At 42.2% G+C, this 16727-nt stretch overlaps 1 protein-coding gene across 1 annotated transcript in view; it reads left to right on the top strand.

The window, feature by feature from the left end:
- Positions 1-16408, top strand: part of TEX14 (testis expressed 14, intercellular bridge forming factor) — a 33743-nt gene extending 17335 nt beyond the window's left edge. The window contains exons 13-31 of the mRNA XM_036395218.1: positions 133-1073; positions 1757-1860; positions 2783-2862; positions 3483-3746; positions 4332-4432; positions 4715-4828; positions 5192-5276; positions 6000-6090; positions 7352-7414; positions 8444-8568; positions 9214-9404; positions 11024-11075; positions 11578-11649; positions 12947-13024; positions 14519-14636; positions 14803-14898; positions 15542-15651; positions 16045-16105; positions 16293-16408. Coding sequence (XP_036251111.1) covers positions 133-1073; positions 1757-1860; positions 2783-2862; positions 3483-3746; positions 4332-4432; positions 4715-4828; positions 5192-5276; positions 6000-6090; positions 7352-7414; positions 8444-8568; positions 9214-9404; positions 11024-11075; positions 11578-11649; positions 12947-13024; positions 14519-14636; positions 14803-14898; positions 15542-15651; positions 16045-16105; positions 16293-16329 — 2783 coding nt within the window. The 3' untranslated portion in view covers positions 16330-16408. The remainder of the gene's footprint in view (positions 1-132; positions 1074-1756; positions 1861-2782; positions 2863-3482; positions 3747-4331; positions 4433-4714; positions 4829-5191; positions 5277-5999; positions 6091-7351; positions 7415-8443; positions 8569-9213; positions 9405-11023; positions 11076-11577; positions 11650-12946; positions 13025-14518; positions 14637-14802; positions 14899-15541; positions 15652-16044; positions 16106-16292) is intronic.
- Positions 16409-16727: the final 319 nt, after the last annotated feature.

Below are 16727 nucleotides of genomic sequence, written 5' to 3'. Positions count from 1 at the left end.
AGTTTTCAGCAGAGGTGTCAAAAGCTGCTCTGGAATTCCTGAAGTCCCAAAATTCTCCCCTCAACATGCAAAAGCAACAGGGCCGTTGGATTTCTGGAGAAATGATTTCATGTTTCCAATTGAATTTTCCAGGTGGTTTTTCTGCCCCCAAGGACTCTGTTTTCCCCAAGGAGAGCAGTGCTGTGGTGCTGCAGGAGGCAGCAGAGCCCCCTGAGCAGGACAGAAGCCTCAGTGTCTGCTCTGAAGTGCAGCCAGGAGCTTCTCCCTGCAGTGAGAGCGATGTGGATGGGAGCCTGTGCAGCTTTGAGATGAATGAAATCCTGGCCAGTTACCCAGAAGATCCCCAAGATTTCCTGGAAGGAGGACCTGGGTCAGGCCAGGCTCCAAAGGATGCAGAAAGGCAGCAGGAGCAAGAGCAGAGCCACTGGGAGGCTGAGGAGGAAGGAGAATCCTCAGGGTCCAGCACAGGCTTCACTGGAGAGGAGGAGGAGGAGGAAGAGGAAGAAGAGGAGGAGGAGGAAGGAGAGGAAAGGGTGAGAGAAGCCCCTGGGCTGTCCCAGGTGAGAGGAGATGCTGGCAGGAGGCTGAGCAGCCCCTCCCAGAGCGAGCAGCACATCAGCAGGTGCGTCCTGAACCTGAAGATCATGCAGAGCATGGTGCAGCAGGCTGGGCATTCCCTGAGCAGGACTGAGGAGAAACTGGACAGGCTGAAGGCCCTGGCAAGGCAGAGGAGGCTGCTCCAGCAGCTCAGGATGAATCTGCTCCCCAAGGAAACTTCTAAAGGGAGACACTGGGATGGCTCTGATGCTGCTGCCCAAAACACCAACAAGGCTCTTTCTGGAGTTGATATTTTTTTACACCAGGCCGTGGCTCCACCATCCAGGGACTACATTCCACCTCCAATAACGTGTCAGGCACCAGGCAGACACAGCTTCCAGGCTGTTCCCAAGGCAGCCAAGGGAAGAGAGGCACTTCAGAATGAGAAGTGGAAGAGCCAAATTGCAGCCACCCATCGTGATCCGGGCTGCAGCATGGGCAGGGGGCTGGATGGTGACCTGAGCCCAAAGCAGGAGGTGAAGTGTTGGGCAGGGGCCTGGTTATCATTTCTGTCATCCTTAGCAGGGATGGGTGGTGACCAAGAGGAGGGATGAATCTGTCCTTTAAAATGTGCTTTAAATACAGGAATGAAGACAGCTCAGCAGTGCAATTGTGTTATTCCCTCTTTCTCTCCAGTCCTCCCAGGACAACACTGATCCAGGGGCTCAGGGTGGGGATAAAGTCCAAGTCCTGCACTGAAATGCAGATGGCAATCTCAGGGAAAAGGAGAAATGTTTCTCCTCTTTCTCCTCTTCTCTCAGTGGAGAAATATTTCTGTTTGTGTTGAGGCCTAAGCTGTTATTGGGAAGGGCTTCTGGATCACTTTCATTATTAAATACATGGACCAAAGAGAAAGAGAGAAATCCAATTACATCTCTCTTGTCAGGATAATCTTGACTCATTCAGGTCCACTCATCCCCCTGGAAGTTCCATGTTTTGATTGTCTGCCTGCACCTGAAACCTGCTATCAATCCAGGGCAGAGCTTTTGCTGGAGCTGTCATCCTTTGCCCTGAGCAGAGCAGCTAAAATAAAACTCAGGGATTAAAGTTGCTGCTGTCCTGTTCTGAGGCTGCATCCCAGCCAGCTCAGGCAGTAATTAGCAGCAATTAGCAGAGTGCCCAGTGTGTGCTGAATCATGGCTTGTTGGACTCCTTTCAGCATTTCCTCCCACATGTGCCTGCAAGAAGCCAGAAAAAGTTCAACTTGCAGTGCCAGAGAGGAGCTGATTCACATCCTGCAGCAAGAAGGGAGGAGGAGAAGTGGTGAGTTTTGATCTTATTCATAGAAGAGTTAATTCTGACAGATTCATCTGCAGAGAGAGGCACATCAGGATCAAGGCTGGCATTAAATGTTCCTCAGGAAGGCAAAAGCCATCTGTGCAGAGAGGAGCCTGCTGTGAGTCATTGTCAGCTGCAGAGCTGCTGTGACAGGGCACTTTGTGTTAAAGAGTGCTGGTGAAAATGATTTCACATGCCTCTGGGATGGAGGTCAGTGGTCCAAAATGTACCAGTGCCCAAGGAGAGCAATCTGAGCAGATGTTAATGAAGGTGGTTCTCCTCTCTGGGCACAGCCTCCTTCAATTCCCAGCAGAAATGCTTTTTAATGTCATTTCTCTGTGGTTTTAAGCAGGAATGGAAAGCACATGTTGAAATTACCTGGCAAAACTTGTGCAGATTCATGTTGGAAAGAGGGGGACAGACAATTCTTTCAGTGTTTGGTCAAATCAGGAAAAACTGCTGCAGTTTTAAAATTAATCCATGATCCATTTGGATCAGAAAAAAACAGTTGGCAAAGGTTAGAACAGAAATATTCCATGGTCAGTGGAGGTCAGGGAGTGAACTCTGGTGGAAGAATCAGTGTCCAGGTGTGAAATTGTGATCCCCTCAATAAAACAATCCTCACATCTCCCATTGTGTGGGATTGGAGCTGCAGCATCTGCAGCTCTGCTCTGAGATGTACAGCTTGTCTGGTTAATCTGGAATAAACCTAAATAATTATTATCTGTGCTTTCCAAGCTCCTGGCAGCTCAATCTGCTGGTTCTGCTGGGTTGTTAAAAGGCTGAGAGGCACACGTGCTCTAATTGATGTTAAAACAACTTGGAGCCTTTTCCTGGCTGGGGAATACTTGACACAATATGCTCAGGCTCTAAAATAGTTTGTGCATTTCATAATCATTTCTTGCAGGTGCCATTCAGAGCCAAGGGTGGAATTCTGCAGCAAAAAAAGCAGTGAGAAGAGGAAGGTGATGCAGTCAGGATGGAGGAGTGAGTAAATCAGTGTTAAATCAGTGTTAAATCAGTGTTAAATCAGCGTTAAATCAGCATTAATATCAGAAATCTTGCTGCAGTGCAGTGCATTAAACTCAGCACACGAGGAAAGGTCTCTGTGCTTTAATTGCTGAAGATCTGTAAAGTTGTTCTTGGGTGGAATCCAAGTGAGTGGGATCCTGTGTCTTGCACATTCTGGGCATAAAACAATCCCAGGCACGTTGAGGTGGTTTGGTTTCTGGAGCTGGAGGGATTTCCAGCCTGGTTTTGGGCAGTGTGAGGATTCAGGGAGGGCAGGGATGGCAGTGCCCAGTGGATGGCAGCACGGGCATGGATAATAGAGAATCCAACCAGCAAAACCTGTTCTGTAGAGACTTGTCCATACCAATTTGTGCAGGTTTTAAAACTGAAAAAATTTTATTTTTATTTAAAATAAAAGGAAGTGTTTAGCTCTTTTCATGACAAAGGCTGTGGTGCTGCCAGCTCTAACCTTTGCATTTCCAAATGCAAATTTTCCAAATTTCCACACTGCAGGCACAGTGAAGCACAGGGGATGCTCTCTGAAGGTCCAGATTCTGGGGTGTGAAGTGGTAATTTTGGGGGTGTTTTTTGTGCAGTTGAAGTCAAGCAGATGGCCAGGAGAGCGGCCTCGGGTCGGCTGGGGCTCAGCTGTCCCTACCCTGGCAGTGAATGCGCGTCTGAGAGCGGAGCTGAAAGCGCCCAGGAGATCCCCCAGGAGGGCCCTGCTGGAGCCCCCCGAGGGCAGGAGCAGCAGAGCTGTGGGTGGCAGCCAGGTGAGGCTGCTGAGCCCTGGGACAGTGAGGACAGGACTGACTCTGGGGACAGTGACCTGGAGCCTGCCCCCAGGACTTCCACCGCAGGTGAGGCTGGGACATCCTAAAATGCTCCGTTCTCTTTTTGTCCCCTTCCATTTCCATTCAGATCTCAGCTTCTGTGATTTTTTTTTTTTTTTAATTTTTACAAGTTTTGTCCATTTTATCTTGCAGCGCTTTGCCCTCAGAGCAAGTCAGGCACTCCCTGATGGGCATAAATAGAAATAAGATGAGTATTAGGTGTTAATAGGTGGAGGGGATGAGCTTGGAGACCTTCATCATCACTGATTAATGTTATCAGCAGGAGAAACCCAAGGCTCTCAGACCCCTGAGAGTGCTATCACACTTTTATTCCTTTCAGTCTCACCACACAGCTGCTTTTACTGCAGCAGCTCAGTGGGTAAAGCTTTTCAAAAAGTTCTGGACAAAGGAAGAGGGCAAGGTTCCCCTGCTTAGATTAATTAACGAGGTGAGCATTTAAATGTCATTATTTCTCCGTGTTCCTGGCAGACAATTAGTGCCACTGTCTGGCTCTCACTGATATTCCAGCAGTGCCTCAGATCACTCCCTTCACATCTCTTTTTTCTTTTTTTAATTTTTAGTTAATAATTTTGTTCCCTTCTGACATCCTAGGGAGGAGCTGCCAGTCCCCAGCACCAGATGAGCAAGCAGAGTCTGGAAAATCCATTCCTAAGAGTTCAGCCCTTCCTCAGCAAGCTGAGAATCTCTCTAGAGTATGTACAGAAATCCAGGGAGTTTAGTGGCAGCTGCTTATCCATGGAAAACTTTAGCCTGAGCTGATCTGAGTAACAATTCCCCTCCTCCTTCTTCCTCCTCTTTTTTTTTTTGTTATTTTGTTTTATAAACCACCAAGGTAATGCAAGGAGCAGGAGGTGTGTTGAAAGTCAGGGAACAATTAAATAGATTTTCAGAATTTCAGTGGTTTTTATTGGCTGAAATGTGTATTTTTTATTAATAGAGAGGGGAATCATCTCAGGTGATGATGTCTTTCACAGGGACATTCAAGGGAATTGCATTGTTCCCTTAATTCACCTCCTGATGTGACTGAAGAATTCTTCACTCCTGATTATTTCCTTCCTCCTGCTCTTCAGGGAAGGTCAGAACCAGAGGTAAAAATAACATTTTTTGGACATAAGTTACACAACATGTGGTTTAATTGTGCTCCCATTTGATTTGAAGAGAGCTGTGGAAAATGGGAGAATTTTTTTTTTCATTATTATTCTTTTCTTTCAAAACAGCACCTGCAAATAAAGATTTAAGTAAGAGTTAGCAAATTAATCTTCATTAATTTCTGGAATACACAAAACTTTTCTATTTTACTGCTAAATCCAGTCTGGGCTGTTTGCTGATGAGCTCCTGAAAAGTTTCTCTCTCCTCTCCCATTATTGGGAACATCATCCTGGGAGGGTTGTCCTGCCCTTTGCAGCTGATCTGTCAAAAATTGAATTAAATTCTCTTTTTCCCCTTTTCAGACCTCAGATTCTGAGGGCAAAGCAGAAGATGCTTGTGCAGGATTTTTACAGAAATCACCTGCAGATGCAGCAATTCAGACTCCAGGTAAATGTCCTTTTTCTTGAAGCACTTCTGAGGCAGGGACACGGAGTTGTTGCATTGATATTTTTGCCAGCAGCTCTCCTGTCACGAGGCTGGGCCTCCATTCCTCAGGCTCAGTTGATCTCTTACTCCAGAATTATTATTTCTGGGAGAGTTCAGGCCATTTAGGATTTCGGTTTGGGCATTGCAGTGCCTGAAATCATTTCACAGATGCAGTGTTTATGTACTTGCTGTGTTTCAGTTAAAAAGCCAAAACAAAAATTTGTTTGAGACCTTTTTATTTTTACCCTGGGGCAAAGTTTAATCTTTTTATGCAACTTGCTGTGGTGCTGGAAACTGAATTAGAGTTGTATTTACACATTAATATTCTCATTGCTGGGAGGATCTTGGGCTTAAACCCAGTGAGAGCTGACAGAGTGTGTGTGCAGAATAATGGAAGAATCATTGTTTCCTTACTCTCTTGTCTCTTTTAGCTCAAATCTCTAAATGTTGTGATATTCCCAAGTGCTCCAGCGCCTGTCTGGCAGCTGTGCCATGTTTATGAAAATGCATCTTTAAAACACATTTGTCTCTCCGTAACAACAAAGGTCACAAGAACTCAGACAAAAAAAAAAAAAAGAAAGAAAAAAAATTAATAAAGTCACAATTTCCTGTTCAATGAGTTGGGTTGTTTTCTTTTGTGCTTGCAAAAGCCAATAACAGGGAACATTTGTTATTTGTATTCAGGAGGAAAAATACTATTCTGCAGCACAACACCACAGAGCAGTGGCAGAAACAAGCTGGGAGTGAATCAGCTGAGCCAAATGCCTGGAGCCAGGTAGAAAAACTCATTTTCATTGTTCCTTCAGGCATAAATTAGCTTTTAAAGTGTGCTCTCTTCATTAATTCTGCTTATATATCTAATATTCAAATAAGATGCCAGTGGTGGTTTTTAATGATTATCTACATAGCTCAGCTCCTTGCTAAGAAAATACAAAAAGGGATTTTCACAGGTCTCAAGGGATTTTGTCTTTTGCAGAGTTTGGTGGGGTTTTTTTTGCCTTAATGAGGGAGCTAAAATAGGAGGGGAAAGAAAAGAGCCATGTACATATCACAGTTCCTTTTCCACTGATAAACCACAGGCTGAAACAGAGCAAAGATAATTCAAATTAAAGCTTCAGTCATCTGCTTTAATTTTGGTTGTGGAGCTGAAGTGCCACGAAGATCCTGCCTTTCCCAACCCCATGGGATCAGCCCAGGAACGTTCACTGGATCCTGCCTGGGGGTAACATCAGATTTGGCAGCCTCTGAAACCTTGGAGGTTTGGCTGGCTCCTCTGAAGAACAGGAGGGGTTTTTTTGTCCCCCCCTATGAAATTTTATATTTTATAATTTATTTCATTAAATTTTTATTATTATTATTATTATTATTATTATTATTATTATTATTATTATTATTATTACATTAAATTTATATTATTAATTTTTTTCTTATTACATTTATATTATTAAGATTTTATATTTTACCAGCATGGTAAAATTTTACCAGAAGTTGGCTGTGACAGCCGGGGCTCCTCCCCACCCAGGAGCTGTTCCCTGGGCCGGAGGGAGGCCCCAGCAGTGGAAATCACTTGGATTTGGGATAAAAAAAGAAGGGTTTTGGTTGCTCCCTTCACTTAGGAACTTTGGGCAGCAGGACAAGAGGGGATGTTGCTCTCTGAGCATCTGCCTAATCCTCTTTGACCTTGTCACAATCTGAGACAGATCAAGGGGTGATGGAACGATGGAGTGGTGTGTATTCCCAGGTTTTGATTTATTTCATTTTATTAATTTCGCCTAATTTTATTGATTTCACTTAATTTTATTAATTTCACTTTTGTTCTGAAGCTGCAGATGTCAATTCGAAGTTTTAACAAATCCTTAATCTGTTAAAAATGCCATTTTTCTCCTACCAGTCTCCACCTTCTAAGGTTTTAGGCAGGAAGTGTTTATGAGCTGCAGTCTACCTCAGTGCTTAAACTTCCTGAGAGAAAGGAAACCAAATTTCTCGATTTCCATAATTTTCTGAGGGTGAATGTGACCTTTCCTCCCTCGTTTCAGCGTGGATGCAGCACAAGAAGCAACACTGTGGGAGCCACAGGAAGAATGCCAAGAAAAAGATGTGTAAGAGCCACATTTTATAGCAAAACTTCAGCAAATTGGTCATTAACTACAACATTTTGTCAAGGGAGGTGGGACAGACCAAGAGAAAACTCCCCAGGCTATTGAGAGAGTGTTTTCCTGTGAAAAGTTGTGAGATTGGTGTAAAAGAGTTGTCCTTAGTTGGGAATATTTTCATATTCAGAAGTAATTAACTTGGTGTTCATCTGGGTGTGCTTCTTCCCATGAAAGTGTGAGGATTCCTGGTTTCTTCTCTCCATATGGCACAGGGAAATAAAATCACTTTAAAGAGCAAATCGTTCCTGTGGAGCCAAATAAATTTTATTACAGAAATTTATTACAGAAATAGTCCTGTGATTTTCAGGGGGGAAAAAAAAAATCAGCAGAGTATGTTTGTGATTCAGCTAATGAGGTTAATTTATATTTACTGCTAATGGAGATTTGCATAAAATTACTGATTTACAGGAGGTGTCTGTTCTTTCCATGGCCTTTGAGGATGATGGAATCCAGGGTGTATCTCCCCAAAATTTGATCAATTTGGATTTAATTTTTTTCCCTTGGGGCTGTGTCAGTGCCTTCAGCAGTCTCAGTTTATCAGAGTCATTCTTTTAAATGCTCCCAGGGCCTACATTTAGTCTTAATTAATGGCTCATTAATTTTTGTTAACCCTTGAGGTTTTCCCTTGGCTTTGGGGATTTTTTTCTACCTTTTGCTTCACATTTGGAGTTCCTGCCCTTTCTGGAAGCAGCTTCCTGAGCTGCTTTTGTAGGAGGATTATTTAACACATCCTGGAAAGGAAGGGGAAGCAAATAATTAACCTTTTCTGCCTCTTTAACTTCCCTGAGGATGGTGATTTTGGGCCTCCCAAGATTCCTGTGGGGATTTTCAAAGGGAACATCTCCCTCCATTCCAGCGAATTAGATAAGACTGCACGAAATTAAAATTTCAAGACCCTGAAAACAGCAGGATCTGGTGATTCACAGGTGCAGGAAGTGGCTATTCTAACTGTCAGAACATCTCTCAATAATTCAGATCAGTGGCAGATATTCAGGATTTGTCCAGCATCCCCTGTGAGCAGAACTTCCAGAGGGCTGTGGAGTGTAAAACACCTCGGCTGAGCCACGCTCCCACCAGTGTCAGCACCCCCCTGGGCTCAGGTAATGCAGGGAGGGGGAAAAAGAGGATTCACAGGGAATTATTTCTCCTTTCTGCCAGGATTTTTTAATGCAAAAATCGACAAGGTGAATCGTGAACCTCCATTTCTCTGTGCAGAAATGTCAGGCGTGCACAAGAAATGCTCTTGTTCCTGTTGGAAATCTCATTGTCCAAAGACACAGAATTAAAGGACAATTTACAGGGACACAGCTGAAAAAATCACTGCCTGAGAGGCCTCTGGCAGCCTTCATAAATCAGAAATTAAGTAATTTAAATTTTAACTGATACATGTGGATTTTAGCATTTTAAAGGCAATTTAATAAGCATTCAGTATGTTTATTAATAACATGATAAATGTTTGTTGAGCTGGAGTGCTAAAGAGTAACGAATTAACATTTGTGCTTCATTAATTTGGTGTAAGACAGTGGCTGGAATTTCTCAGTTGGCAAAGTTTTGTCTGAGGTGGAACTCCTGGGCTGTCGGTTTGGTCTTTTATGGGTAGAGTTTCTTGTGCAGGTACCAGTTCCCTTTAAATTTTTTTCTGCTTCTGTTGAAATGTGCTAAAGATACAAAAATTCCAAAAATAATTCTGAAGCTTTGCTATCTTTACTTTTTTTTTTCTCCCTCTGTTTTTTCTTTAATTCTAGAGGAAAAATTTCCATTAGCCTTTGAGAAATACAAACAGTGCCGTGAATTTTCTTCAGATTCTTCCTTTTGTGGCTCTCAAGAGACCTCCTCCACAGTGTTCAAGACTTTCACCACAGCCTGGGAAGGGGAGAGGAGCATGGAAATTCCAGTGGTGGCTCCAAGAGTTTGCCCATTTGGACCAAAAGAACCTGTAAGTCAGAAAATAACTTACGCCAGGAGTTTCTATAAATATTCTTTGAGTGTTCTTTAAAAATATTTTTGACAATACTTTTATTAAAAAAGAAATGCAAGTAGAGAAATGCTTGTAGGTCTTTGTGAGCGTCTGGGAGTCATGGCTCTGTGGATGAAGTGGCAAAAGTCCTGAATGATTTCAGGCACTGATTGCACAAAGATTTTGGTTCCCCTTGCTGGGGAATGTTGGCCTCTCTCCAAGTGGCCCTTCCCTGCCCTCCATCCCTCCCTGGCTGTTGGGAATTTCCAATTCCCAGCCTTTGGAATCCTGGATTTCACCGGAGTCCGGAATGGACTTGGCAAAAGGGAAAACCCAGATGGGAATTTCACCTGGAGTACGGAATGGACTCAGCAAAAGGAAAAACCCGGACCGGATTAGGCTGGAGTATGGAATGGACTCAGCAAAAGGGAAAACCCGGACCGGATTTCAGAATGGACTTGGCAAAAGGAAATACCCGGACCGGATTTTAGCCGGAGTCTGGGATGAACTCGGCAAATGGGAAAACCTGGACTGGATTTTGGCTGGAGTTCCAGTGGACTCAGCAAAAGGGAAAACCCAGACTAGATTCTGGCCAGAGTCTGGAATGGAGTCAGCAAAAGGGAAAACCCAGACTGGATTCCTGCCAGAGTCTGGAATGGAGTTGGCAAAAGGGAAAACCCAGACCAGATTCTGACCAGAGTCCGGAATGGACTCTGCCAAAGGTGGTTTGAGTGAGCCCTTTGTTCAAAGCTTTTTTCTCCTTTTCCTGCGCATTGAATGTGCCCAATCTCGTCAGCTTTGTTCAAACCCCTCCCTCTGGAGTGCAGAGTTTCCAAGGTCACCGCAGCCATTTCCACTGATCCTTTTGGCACTGAAGGTGTTCCTGAGCCACAGCATTATCTCAAATTGCCTTTGCAGACAGTTTTGTATAAAACAGTTGCCTTTTCACCTTTCTTGTTATTTCCACTGCTGGGGTTGTGGCTCAGAGCTGGAATCAGAGTTTGCTCATTGTGCAGCTGACCTGGCACAGGCAGGTCTGTGTCGTCCAGTACCAGAACATTTGGAATTCATTAAATTCATTTACAGCCCTGAGTGGCTCTGCTGATGCTGTCACTTCATGTCCAAAATCTTATTCTAGAATTAAGTGCATATTGCCACTTTGAGGGTAGTGGAGATTTGCCTCTGGTTACAAATTTTTAATTTTGAGGGGCTTCTTCTGATGAACAGATGTGCCTGGCTTTAATAATGAAAGATCCCAAGCAGAGAATGGGAACTGAAGAAATCTTGGAACTGTCCAGTTAGAAAATTCCCGTCCAACTGTCTGTTCAGAGTGTTAAAATAAAGATTATGTAGCTGATGATATCTCACAGCTAAAATATGACTGCACAGCAATCTAAGCAAAATTTTTGACACATCAGTCTTACTCTGTTTTCATATTCTGGACTGATTGGAAAGCTTAGTTTAAAATTTAATGGTCAGCTCAGGCTTTAATTAAAGGTTCTACCTAAATTTCGGATTTAGGATGTTGAAGGGGGGATTGGAGATCAGCAGTTTTTCAATTTACCTTCTTGTATTTAATTCTGTTTGATCTCACTCAGGTTGGGTTGCCACCAGTTGCTTCATCCCTGAGGAACACCAGGCAGGCACCTGGTAAGTCTTTTATCCCAGCCCCAGCCAAAATAAATTGTTCAATAAACAGAGAAATGGATTTGAAAGGAAATTCAGCAGTCTATTAATTATTTTTCCTTTTTTTCCCCCATCTTTTTTTGCTCCTGGATGTCTCTTTTTAGAGGGATAAATAGCTGAGCACTCAACCATGTACTGCTGGTGCTAATTAGGTTATGGATTTTGTGTTTGCACCTGCACACTAAGAACTCTGACCTCTAAATCAACCTCTGTTTGAAGTGTAAATATTACTGGCCTCAGATTTCTGATACACCATTGAGAGCTGAATGTGCAAGTCTGGCTCCAAAATGATTTTTCCATTATGGAATTATTGAGGGAAATTTGATAAAATATGAATGAGCCAGGCTCGTGCAGGGTGTGAAATGAAATATGTAAGCAAGATGCTATCAGAGTGTAAGCCTATGTCACAGTTATTAAGGATTAATCACTGCTAATTAACTGGAATATTTTTTTCCCTCTGTCTCAGCATTCTCAGAGGCATCTCCCCCCTCCACTGATGAGCTGCCTCCACCAGCCCAAGAGCTGCTGGATGAAATTGGTAAGAGCCACTTCACCCCAAACTGTGGGAGGCTTTCCAGCTGTGCTCAGTCAGGATTTCTCCCAAACCATTCACTGCCAAAATACACTGGAGCTTCCAAATTAGTTGCAGTCAATTATGAGGAAGATCAAGAGCTTAAATGATCAACAGCTTAAATAACTGGCAGTTCTTGAAGCCTCTGCATTTCTCTGAGTGGTTTCCTTGCTGCTGCTGACAGCACACTGAGTGCAGGTGGAGTTTAACACAGAGAGGAGTTTGGTGTACGCTGAATTTTTCAAAGGTGTCCTGGAGCAATTTGTGTTCCCTATTAGAGGAGGCAGCTGCACCCCCCAGGTGTCTGTGCAGAGCTCAGTGATTTGCATTTCTTCTTGTGTTCACACACCTCTCCAGTCAGAAAATGTAAAAACTTTGTGTGATTTTCGCTGGAGGGTGTTGGAGAAGGGTTTGTGTTGCTTATCCATCATTAAGCTCTTCCTAAATTAACACCAGACATTGGGATAATTAAAATGTCCATCCTGACTTTATTTCCTCATTCACCAGAACAAGAATCTGTGGAGATTGGCATCAAAGGTGATGCCATTAATGATGGTCAGGGGCAGCCAAGCCTGTAGGTTAATATATAAAATAATTATAAATTATGATATATAAATAATTATATTTATTAATATATATTACAATATATTATATTGAGTATATATAATATATATAATATATTATTATATATTATATATAGTACATATTAGACATAAGACAATATTATTATATAATTATATTATTTTAATACATATAATTATAAATATTAGTAATTATAAACATTGATAAATATATAAATATTATATAAATATATAATAATGTTTTATATTTTATATAATGTGTATAAATAGATAAATATTTATAATTTAGTATATATTATATTTATGATATATTATATATCATATGTAGTACATACTATAAGACATAATATTATTATATTATTGTAATACATATAATTATAAATATAAGTAATTATAAACATTGTTAAACACATAAATATTATATAAACATATATTTATATGTCTATAAATATATAAATATTTATAATTATATTATTATGTAATGTGATTATTGTAATGATTATAATGTATTTATTATATTAAATATTATAATATATATTATTTAAATTATATTTATTCAAAATATAATACATAAATAGCTATAAATGTACAGGTTTTCCTCTAGGGATGGATGGATGAAGTTATATGGTATTTTAGTGTATAGTCAGCCTAGACCAATATGGAAATAATGCTGTTTTTAACAGAACACTTAAAGCAGCAAGATTCCATCACTCCAGGCTTGGAAGGGATGGGATTGCAAGACTCCGGAGTGCAAGTGAATGGTTGGTTGCTAACAGTCCCAATGTGGAGATTAAAAATAGAAAATTCCTTTTGCCTTGCTGCAAGCTGCCTCTGAGTCCCCGTCACTGGCTGTTCAGCTGGAACAATAAACTGCAATTTTTAGCTTGGTGCCCCCACCAGTGTTTGCTGCCTTTCCCTGTGTGTTCCCTCCAAGGTCCATGGGGAGCTGCTGGGGGAGGTTTGCAGGTCGGAGCAGGAGAATGAATTTTCTGCTTTTATTGTGCCACTGGAGCTTGTGCTGTGTTCACACACAGGTGACAACACCCACAGGAGCAGACGTGCTGGGCAGGTGATGTCAAATCCATTCTGGGAGGGTGATTCACTTCAGAAAGTGGCCACTGCACCCTACCTGTTAATGTTCCTAATTCTCCAGCATGAAATAATGCCTCTGATTTCACAGAGGAAGAAAATAGCTTCCACTGGGGTAATGAATATTGTATTTCCTGCTCTGTAACAAAGACAGCAGAGTGGTGAATCTTTGTGCTGCTGCAAATGCAAATGGTGCTAAGTGGGAATCATTTTTAGATGTACAACAAGTCGTGTCAGAGGAGCAGAAAACCTAAATGTTTATCAGCTGGGCTTTTTTTTTCCCTCCAGTGAGTCACAAAGTGAGCAGCAGTAAAAAATAAAGGCAGACAAAAAAGGCAAAAGAAAAAAAAAAGAAAAAGGCAGAACATGAGTTAAGTCTGTAAAAAGCTAAATAACACAGTCACTTGAGAATGATGCTGGCACATGTTTGGTTGTCCTACAGCTTTGTAAAATCTTTTCCTGAGGGATGGAAGTTCATTGGAGCTTCTTGTTTTTAGGGGGAGAGGACTGCAGCAGGCTATTGCTGGCTGCTCAATCACTGTGGTTTTCTTGGATTTGCATAAAGCACAGCTATTTCAGACTCCCATTTTTTGTGGCAGCCTCGTGCTTCCTGCTTATCACAGCCCAGCAGAAGGGGCTGAAATATTCCCCATTAGCCCAAACCTAAGTTCAACCCCATCACCAGGAATTCCCAGATGAGCAAGTTCACCATGGGGTGCCCTTCTCAGCCCTAAGCCCAACCCTAACCCTGATTTCTGTGGGGAACAGAATTTGCTGATAAATCTTTGAGGGAAAACCACTGGATTTTGATAAATAGGCAAACCAAGCTGCCATCCTCAGGTTTCCCTTGGGTTTCTCTCCCATATCTGGGATTGGAAGGGGAAAGATTAAAGATTCATTTCCAAATGCATTTTTCATTTCAATGGGAAGCAAAATGTGGAGTCCTGTGAGTCTGGAAGTGTGTTGGAGTGAAATATTTATCTGGGCCTTGCTTTGACTGTAGATAATGGGAATTTGTTCATCTGGTAGAAAATCAGGCCTGGCTGAGGAAAGAGTGACTGAGAAGTGGGCAACTGGAAATTGCCCAAGTGAAGCAAAGAAAACAACATTTTAATGTCTTTGTTTATCTTCCTTTGATACTAAAATCTTGCTGTTTATGTGAATAGCTCTTGATCAAGTTAAAATGGAAAACAGAGAGTCAGGAAAAGAATCTGAGAGAAATGAGAAGACAAATCAGAGTTTATGGACTAAGGAGTCATTTAATCTAGCAGAGGATACAGAAAGGTATGAAAAAGGATGGGAAGGCATGTCTGGCTTTGAGTTACAAAGACTCAGAATTTTAACAAGATTCAATGCTCACAGAAAACTTTCAATCCCCTTATGACTGTTTTATTTGGAAATTTGCAGCATGACCCTTGTCACCATCACTTTGAAATCTTTTATTTACCAGAGCTCACTCCAGTCTGGATGATGTTTTGGAAAGAATGCTCCATGCAGTTCCTGGAGATGAGGAGATCCGAGAAGAGCCTCAGGGACACACTCTTGGGTGAGCTGATAATTTCTGTTTGTGTTCAAGGGTTTATTCTGTGTGCTGTGTACAGATCTGTGGAGGACTTTTCAGAAAATGGGCTGAGACTTCTTAGGGAGTGGAGTGCCAGGGAACTTGCCTGGAGACATGAATGTGAACTCTCCTACTAAATTGAGATGGAAAAAAATGTTTTGTTAATACAACTTCCTGTAGGTGGAAAGCAAATACTTCAACAGCCCTGAAAGGCAGTGCTTGGTCTTCACAGAAATCAGAGATAATTTGACAGAATGGGGGAATTTTTTGAGACAGAGAAAATGTGCATTAAGAGAACAGAGTCATGAAAGCTCTTTATAAAGAAGAGTTTGTGAAAATGGTTGTGCTTTCATGGCAGTATATTAGGAAATTTGAAGAACATGGCAGAAGTCATTTAAGCATCATTTTAAGGAAAATATTCATATCCCAAATAACTGTTTTTTTTCTTGGAACTAAAGATCAGAGCCCAATAACTCTGAACAGCTCCACAGTGAGTGCTCATAAGTCATCCCTAACTTCTGTCTCACAAAGGAAACTTGTTGGCATCAGAATGTTTGGCATCAGAATTTTCTATTTCATCCTGTTAGGAAAAAAAATGAGGATGATATACAAAATTCTGTCATTCAAGGGCTGCCAGCCTGGAGGATCCAGAAGATGCTGGAAGGAAGAATGAAGCAGAGGAGAGAGGAGCCTGGGCTGGAGGCAGAGCACCAGGAAGCTGTGCAGGGACTTCAGCAGGTGCCCTTGGTCTGTAGAGCTGCTGGATGCACCCACAGTTTGAAATGTCCCAAATCTCTGGTTACTTTTGGAAATATTGATGGTAATTTTAAAATGTAGAAGCCTGGGGGTGACATCCCTGTGCTTGTTATTACAATAACAAATTGTTACAGCAACGGCAGCTGTGCCCCCGTTTGCTGTCAGAGCTCCACAGCTGAGCTGGGATTGGGCTTCAGGGATGGAAATCAGGATTTTCTGATCCCCACGAGGGTCCTGGGTGATGCAGCAGAGCTGGGACTGGGTTCTGATTCCAAATGGGGCTGAATGAATCAAGCAGAGGAACCTGCAGCTCTTGATTCACTTGCTGTCTCCGTGTGGCTTTCATGTTCTGAGCTGAATTTCCCTGGTTTTTAGATGAGATCAAGGATCAGAAATCCCACCCCCAGCAGCAGCTGGCTCCAGCTCCACCCTTCAGGTGAGACTCCCTGTGAGTTAAACTGGAATTGTGGTGGAAATTCATTTGTGGCACGAGCTGCATTCCTCTTTTCCATGAAAAAGAGGCACTGTAAAATCCCATTCCCTTCATCTTGTACTTTACAGAAGAAAAAACAACTTCATAACCATTTTTACCTCTTTTTTTTTTTTTTTTTTGTCCCCTGCAGGAAAATTGTTTTGGATGAGAGCTCTCTCCATGATTAAAACACAGAGTGAACAAGTTCTACACATCACCTGCTTGCTGCTGCTTGCACAGTGTTGGGTCTGTGAATTACAGCCCCTTTTTGGCCACATAAACACCTGTAAAGCTCAGATTTCCTTTAACAGCAGCAGCAAGTTCAGAAGAAAACCCAGTGCTCTGTGTTCTGAAATGTTTTGTACTGGTTTCATGCCCTTGTTTCATGCCCAGGCAGTGTCAATGTGCAGAAGTGAGCTGGTTTTTTTTTACTGTCACATCCTTATGAAACTGCTTTTTATTCTGCACGTGCACATTTTCATAAGCTAAAGAATTCCTTGCTCTGTTGCATTATGCAGTTTTCAGATTAAAGACAAAATGATTGTAATTCTGTGGGCTGCTGGTGCTGCTCAGGCACTGAAATGTT

This window comes from Molothrus ater, chromosome 21 (assembly GCF_012460135.2).
Source record: "Molothrus ater isolate BHLD 08-10-18 breed brown headed cowbird chromosome 21, BPBGC_Mater_1.1, whole genome shotgun sequence".
NCBI classification, from domain to species: Eukaryota; Metazoa; Chordata; class Aves; order Passeriformes; family Icteridae; genus Molothrus; species Molothrus ater.
This window is presented reverse-complemented; position numbering and strand designations above follow the sequence as displayed.